The sequence below is a fragment of the Saccostrea cucullata genome, unplaced genomic scaffold (genome assembly GCF_032062105.1).
Source record: "Saccostrea cucullata isolate Sc308-1 unplaced genomic scaffold, CSIRO_AGI_Scuc_v1 ctg383, whole genome shotgun sequence".
Lineage (NCBI taxonomy): Eukaryota > Metazoa > Mollusca > Bivalvia > Ostreida > Ostreidae > Saccostrea > Saccostrea cuccullata.
The window spans coordinates 222,909-230,928 of NW_026933671.1; the positions used below are offsets into that span (position 1 = coordinate 222,909).

Consider the following 8,020-nt stretch of genomic DNA (forward strand, 5'->3'; position numbering starts at 1 on the left):
TCCTTCATCTGTCTAAAATGAACATTTTATTGAAAATTTGGCGCTTAAATAATATAGAAATACATGTACTCTTTATTTATCCACAAGGACGGAAACTAAATCGATTTTGATATTTTTTCCTCCATAGTCTTAAATTTGAGTGCATTATTTTATGACCTTTTTATAGTCATCCGTCCTGTATTTTTTAATTGTACGCTATTTAAAATCTGGTAACATCTTTTTCTGGTTAATAGATATACCACTGATGTTGGTGTGAGTGAAATAAATAAAAAAAAATGAACATGGCAATAAAGTTCATTGATAATCATTTTTATTTAACTTCTTTCATTAAATTTCAATAATAGCTAAAATTCTTTTTTCTCATGGGTGATGCAGCATCAATATGCATGAGCAATGAATGTTTAAGCAAATGAATTGAATTTGATTTTCTGCTCTAACAATTTCCTTCATACTACAAAACACTAAAATTAGTTATCAACTTATAACATAATAGACCCTTTTCTGCTTTGATGACAGACAAAACAGAAGTAAAATTCAAGGTATATTTCTTGCAACACTCATTCAAAAGTGTTAAAAAAAACAAATCCATGAAAAGAAAACAATTTGTTATATAAAATTAACCAGAAGGTTGTAGTTTAACTAGTGAAGGGCGAATGGCTCATTGTTTATATTTTTAGAAATATACTTCTAAAATCCATCTTAATAACAAATTTTGGAAATTACAATCTTATATATTCCATCTTTTATAATGTGCATAATAGATTCATGATAAGAATTGTTTTTAAACAAAAATTAATTACAAGAAGACTGCGTTTTTACAAATTTTGGAAATGTATTTCAGCTTTATACTTCGTTTAACTTTTTTTTTTGGAAAGATTTATTAAGATCAATCACAAATCAAGAAACACAAATTATTAACTAGTAATTTACATACAATTCATTCTCGCAGTTAGTATTTTCTGATCCATATTTATCTTGATTAAAGGGATCAGAAATAGAAGAATCATGATATTCTGGTGATGAATTTGCTTCCTGTTTTGGATAACACACGTCAAAATATACATCCTCTTCAGCCTCTTCACGCCCATTCCCTATTTGCCTGTCTTGAGTTTCGTCTAGTTCCTGCATTTGACTCTGCTCGGTAACTGTATAGTCAGGTCTTTCCGAAATCATTGCTGGTTTTTCTTTATCCCCTTTTCTCTTTGAAACACGTTGCTTACTCTGTTTGGATACCACAGGTGGACGCCGTCTATTCATCTCATTTGGTTTTTTCTGCTCTTTTATTTTCTCAATCCCCTCGCCTTGCATATCAAGATAATCGTTTTCTGCTTCATCGTCTTTCTTAGAGTCCTCCATTGAACTCGAAATCTTCATCTCATCATGTTTGGTAGTTAAAGTGGGAGTAAAATGAAACCTTTTTCCTTTTTCTACTCCCATCTTTCGTATTCTGTCCTCATGCTCGGATGGTGTATATGGACATTCTTCTGGAAACAACATTGGTTTTTCTCTCTTGCCTAATCTCTTATCAGAAAATGTGTTTGTGTCTTTATAGCTTACTCTTAAGTTTAAATGACTGTATATTTCAGATGAGTCGTGACCGCCTGGTTGTTGTTGGGTTCCGTTTGGTGTGTATCTGGTTTGTGTCTCAGATGAATGGTTTGTTTCTGTAGAGAATAGAATGTACTTTAGAATTAAATAGCAGGCTTGTTTTGGTTAAATTTGAATGAAATATATATGGATATAGATAAAGCTCAGGGTCCATAAAACGATACAAATCTGGGAAAAGAGAAAGCACGGACTCCTAAAACATCAGAGGTTGTATCAGGTGCCATGGAGGAGTGAGCATCCCCTGCCGACCAGTCACACGCGCCGTGTTCTCTTTGTCATGATCGGAAAAATAATGGAAATATCGATAACTTTTTAAGTACACATTATTTTTAGGCATAATGAAGGAAATGTAAGTTGTAATAAATAGTGTACAATGATTTTTGAAGACTTTTGTAAAATACAGTCATATGATATGGACTAACATGTATGAGAGGGTTCAATAAATGAATAAATTGTTTTTTGTTCTCTGCTTTTGCGAAAGCGAGGGGACCTTAAATCTCATTTGTCTGTCCGTCTGTCTGTCTGTCAGTCTGTCATTCTATCAATCTGTCTGTCGGTCACAAAAAACTTTAACCTTGCCCATAACTTTTGATTTAGTGGAGTAATAACTTTCATATTTTATATGTGTATTCCTTGTGACAAAACCTTTCTTTGGGTACCACCAAATTTGACCTTTTGATCTTGACCTTGGAGTTTGACCCACTTTTACACAAAAAGTCCATGCTTTTCTTTTGGCGATAACTTTTAAAGGGTAGATACACATGTATTTAGTGTGGTAAGACCTTTCATTGGATACCAACAACTTTGATCTATTGACTTTGACCTCGGAGATTTCTGTACTTATGAAAAAACTTTAACCTTAACAATAACTTTTGAACGCTAAGGGCTAGGGCTTTAACACTTCACATATGTAATCCTTGTGAGAAGACCTTTCATTGGATACACAGAACTTAGGCCCTTTACCTTGGAGTTTGACCTACTTTTAAAAAAACAAACTTTGACCATAACTTTTGAAGAATTATGGCTAGGGCTTTCATACTTCAAATTTTTAATTCATGTGAAAAGACCTTTCATTGGATACCAAGAACTTTGAACATTTGATCTCGACCTTGGAGGCTTTTATTTAAAAAAATATTTACCTTGGCCATAACATTTGAACGGTAAGGGCTAGGGCTTTCATCCTTCTCATATGTAATGCTTGTGACAAGACCTTTTTTAAGGAACAACACCTATGACCCTTTGAACTTGAATTTTGACATACCTTTCAAAAACGTATCCTTGGCCATAACTTTTGAACAGGTGGTGCTAGGGCTTTCATATTTCAGAATCGTATTTCTTGGGAGACGACCCTACTTTGGTTACCAATATATTTAATTTGTATTTCTAAGAAAAGCTCAATCTTGGCTATGTGGCCATAAGGGGTCATCAGTGTTTCACAAACACATCTTGTCCCTTATATTGAGAAGAGATATGGTTTTCCTATTTGACATGTGCATTACATGTGACAAGAGATTTCCTAGTATGCTATGATTTCTGACCCCTTGACCATTGACCTTATTGAAAAATTCAACTTCGGTGATAATTTCTAAATGACATATGAGAGGGCCTTCATATTTGACACAATATGTCTCACCCTCAAAGACACCGAAAGTGGGGGACCACAATTGTTTGAATTTGCCTGCTTAAATTCTAGCCATCATGCTTACCCTTTTTAACGTTCTCATTCTTTTTCTTTTGATAAACTCTACAAAAAATAAAGATAATTATTTGAATAAAACATTAAAATAATTCAAACTAATCGCATATATATAATGCAATTTTTTAATCTAGCAACATACCTTATACAAATGTGTCCAATAATCAGAAAAACAATGACAGACAATAGTGAAGGAATTCCAATTTTGACGACATATGAACTGGACTGATACGCTGAAATTACGTAATTTAGACATATATATATATATAACGCCATATTTTTCTTCAAATTAACATTTCCTGCTGTAATCATGTTTCGAATAATGTTTGATTCAAAAATTAAACCTCTATATATGCTCTAGGTGTAAGGGACCTAAATTCAATTTAATTTCTTCTTTTTTTCACATTCATAACTTGAATTAAAATTTTAAAAAGTAACTGTGTTAAATCTACCAGGGATTATATTTTTTGATAGAATATGGCCATGGAAAAAATAAATTTTTAAAACAAATTTTAATCTTGATAGCCAGCAGCAGAACATTTTGAAACAAAATAAGTAAAATAAATAATTTCTTCACTATTACATGTTTTAAAATAATCGAGTAAAATCGTATATATAAAGCATTTAAAACTTTAAAAACCTTTAAATACCAGCAAATTTATAAATATATGCATAAATAAACAAATTATGTGATTTTATGAATTTACACCTTAACGCATGGATTATGATTAAAACAGCGTCACGTTTTATCTTTGCTGGAATAGGAAGTATAAATTTAGGAATTTCATTGATACACATTCTTTAGTCTCCATAAACAATCGAAGAACAATTGGCACCCCTATTTCCATGTTTTATATTTTCAGAAAATCTCAAAGTTTACAGCGTCTTTTGTAATTTAGCATGTTTTTTTCGATCACATAAGACTTCGCTAAGAAAAAATTTGTATACTTAAGATATGATGATATTTTTATAATCTTTTTTTCTTCTATGGTCATTTCAAATCTTAAAGGTGTCATTACAACATCGAATTAAAACGGAACTCTTTTAACATAAAATTGCCATTTTTCGTGTGTTGTGTTTACCACTTTTCCATTTTGAACGAGAAACTGCCAAAAATTAACCAAATGCCTTAAAATTTTTACAAAGACTACACTTTTGTGGAATTGAATTAGCATAATTTTAATCAAATCTTATGTATTTAAAACTTTTATTTTAAATTCCTTGTGTACTCTTTAATAAAGATTTTTATAATTCAAAATTGATGTAATAAAAATTTTGACTAATTTTAAAAAAAATTATCATGCACTTAAATATGATAAATAAACATTTAAAATTTTCTTCATTACTTTTTGAGAAAAACGTTTTGAGAGGGACAATAATAATCAAACGTTAAAAACAAAAATAATCATAAATTACGATAAAGATAACGTATATAGATCATTTCATTTGTGAAATTCTATTTTGAAGGGGAGGCGGTAATTGATGTTTGTGAGTATTTTGTATCTCCAAGTATTACTTAATCGATATGTCTCTTGATTGTTGTAAATGATCAGACTGATTATCATATAAACAAGGGATTTCTTCATTTTTGTGTTAAGTATTATTGCATTTCAAAAATTAGAACGTTTTATGAAAACATTGACAGCATGCATTTAAAACAAGTACCTTGCTCATTACTACTGGTTTTCGTTGTAATCTTAAATAATTTTGTTAGTTGCGTGTCTGTTGTGTCTGGTTCTGAAATATCAAATCAGTATTTTATTCATAATAAGTGAAAATATCAATTAATTTCGTCTTAAATTAGCTACATGACTTGCTGGGCATGTTTAAGCAAACTTGTTTTATACAGATCGAAACATGGTTCAACTGTTTGGTCAATATGTACATACAATTTGCATACTATAATGATATAAGGCAAGAACACATCTTAATCAATTTTATCTAAGGTATTCTTTTATATTAACTGACTAAAACATTAAAAAAACATAAAACAGAAATGAACCATTGGCATCTGTACAATTTTCACTGGTGACGTTACACAGACAACCTCTTCTACTATCGCAATACTGAAACGATGAACATTCACATTTATGGAAACATCTTCGCCCGAAATAGTTGTTTGGGCACGAAGAGGAACAATTAATACCCCTAAATCCGGGATCACATTCTGAAATATGTATACATGTACTTTAATAATTAGCTTTCTGGAATTGAAATTATCGTAATATTCATCAACGTGATTCAATAAAAGGAAAAAAAAAATATATTCTTTTGTGATAAAGAGACGTACCAACGCAGATATTTCCATCTTGTTTATAATCTTTGCAGCAACTCTTAGTTGATCTTTAAATAATAATAAGAATAAAATAAAGAGACCTATAATATTAATGATAAAAATAAATGCGTATTTTCACAAACTTAAAAAAATTGAAATTGTACTCACTTAAATAAGCATACATTATCTCCAACAAGATCTTGACGAGTTAATGAGATACATAACAAATAAAAATACCAATAAACCATAAAGGCCATTTTGTTACGAGAACATAAATGTTAATCTAGTGTGATGCTATGATGCTAATGGTTCACAATCCTTGTCAAAACATTTCAAAGAAATATGTTCAAATTAACAAAATGATACAATAATACACTTCGAAATTGCGCTTGTTCAAAACGATGTTTCCGTTCTTATATTCAAAACGATATAAAAACCAGGAAATTTAACGGAGTGTGATTTTCTTCCTTACTGTTAATAAAAAATTAGAGTTTGCAAAATTTAAATATAACTTTGTCCTGGAAAAAAATGAAAGATGCATAAATTCTTATTGAAGATAACCCAAGGTGAATGAAACCCACTTTGTTTTACGAGAAAGAAGGGATATAATAGACCTCGCCGTTGTTTCGATATGCAAAAAAAAAACCTTTTTTCATGAAAATTGCTAAAGTGAGGTAAGGTATTGACAAACAAGTTTATGGAACAAGAATATCAGGAGTCACGTTTAAATTCATCATTTTGTTAGTTCTATAGTCAATACAATGGCCTTGTCAGCGATCGAATACAATCTATCATTAAATCATTTTATCATTGAGTCAAATGCTGATTGACATTTTTTCATACTAATTGTTAGGCCTTTATTTACACTGAATTTTCGACGGTTTTTTCGTTATTCCTTGATCATGACAAGGAGCACACGGCGGATGTGACCGGTCGGCAGGGAATGCTCACTCCTTCATGGCACCTGATACCACCTCTGATGTTTTGTAGGTCCGTGTTTGATCTACTCCTATTTTGTTTTGTTTTATGGAATTTTGATCTTGAATATTTTCGTTGTCTCCATGTGTTACATTCACACATTTCTGAGCTATGGGATGAAACTCAACAATAAACAATAAATTCCTTTGATTATTTATCTAAAAAAAATATTCAAAGGCTTACCATTATACAATCCTTGATATGAAAAGATACATTATGATGTGGTCTCGCTACACCGACTGTCTCATTTTTTGTCACATTTTTTAACCACGTCATTTATGAAATCTTCTTCTGTGGTAGTTTGGGGGACATAAACTGGAACTGTTGATTCTTGTGTGACTGGACTACGTCCTGATTATATTGAATATTCATATGGTTTGCACGAGGATCCTCAACCATGCAGTGTTTATATAAGTATAAATTCTGGTTATAACATATGATATACCGAGATTTATATTGGATTCCAGGTTTTGTTCTTGTAATCGTGGATATATAGTGCATCAATAATATATAAACTGTTTTATTTTGGATAAGAAACATACACAAAACCAATATTTGTTTGTTCTTTGTTCAATAATAAATATTTTAAGTTTAAAATGACTTGTTTATAGCTCTTTCATTTCATGATTATGTCTTCTTAACAATTTTTTTCATACAACTAGGAGACTAATTGTTCTCGAACAATTAGAGGTCTTTCCACCCTCTTTGAATTTTAATTACATTTCATATTTATTCCTTTGAATTTAAATTTCATTAAAATGTAACCAGAAATGGCTTAAAAGATGAAAATAATTAAATTTTAAAAAAAATTTGGAAATGACTTTGACCTTTGACCTTCAAACAATTTTCAAGGTCAAAGGTCAAGGGTCACATTGCAATTAACCCCATGCCTCTATGACTTATAGTTTTAAAGTTCTGAGGTTTAATAGTAAGCACAAAAGCGTTAAAGGGCAATAACTTATTTAACGCATCATCAGATCCTTTAGCAGAAAGACATAAAAGTTATGACTAAAGTCCCTTAACACATTAGTGAAGATTTCATGTCTTTGCGTTTTACGGTTACGTAGTAGAAGCAAAAACAAGGTTTTTCATACAAAGGGCGATAACTTTTAATAGGGTCAATCTTAAGGGGCAAGAATGAACTCTTTGAAATAGTTTGAAAAGTACATATTAAAGATGCAAAGATAAATTGTATAGGTTAAAAGACAAAAGAGATGGAAATGGAGCTTAATTTCTTAATTTTGGAATGACCTTGACCTTTGACCTTTGCATAAATTTTAAGGTCTAAGGTCATTGAATCTTATGCAGTTGGTCCCTTGTCTCTACAACTTCTCACTTTCAAAATATTTAATTATTTGTAAAATTCACAAAGTTTCAGGGGCTATAACTCATTGAAGGGGTCTCCGAATACTTTCGCTATGAATAGATTCCAGAGTCCCCTTAAAATGTCGAAAACATTAATG

At 30.8% G+C, this 8,020-nt stretch overlaps 1 protein-coding gene across 1 annotated transcript; it reads right to left on the minus strand.

The window, feature by feature from the left end:
* Positions 1-3,251: 3,251 nt before the first annotated feature.
* On the minus strand, positions 3,252-6,624 carry LOC134238915 (cell death abnormality protein 1-like). Its single transcript, XM_062721033.1, has 6 exons — positions 5,748-6,624; positions 5,595-5,647; positions 5,307-5,471; positions 4,970-5,041; positions 3,447-3,537; positions 3,252-3,352 (listed from the first exon to the last, which is right to left on the minus strand). The coding sequence occupies exons 1-6, from the start codon at positions 5,834-5,836 to the stop codon at positions 3,298-3,300; spliced, it is 525 nt and encodes a 174-aa protein (XP_062577017.1). The 5' UTR covers positions 5,837-6,624; the 3' UTR covers positions 3,252-3,297.
* Between the last annotated feature and the right edge of the window lie 1,396 nt (positions 6,625-8,020).

Coding starts and splice junctions, on each gene's coding strand:
- LOC134238915 (XM_062721033.1), bottom strand. CDS start 5,836: ATGGCCTTTATGGTTTATTGGTATTTTTATTTGTTATGTATCTCATTA. Junction 5,472..5,594: donor AGATGGAAATATCTGCGTTG/GTACGTCTCTTT, acceptor TACATATTTCAG/AATGTGATCCCGGATTTAGG. Junction 3,353..3,446: donor ATTGGACACATTTGTATAAG/GTATGTTGCTAG, acceptor TATTTTTTGTAG/AGTTTATCAAAAGAAAAAGA.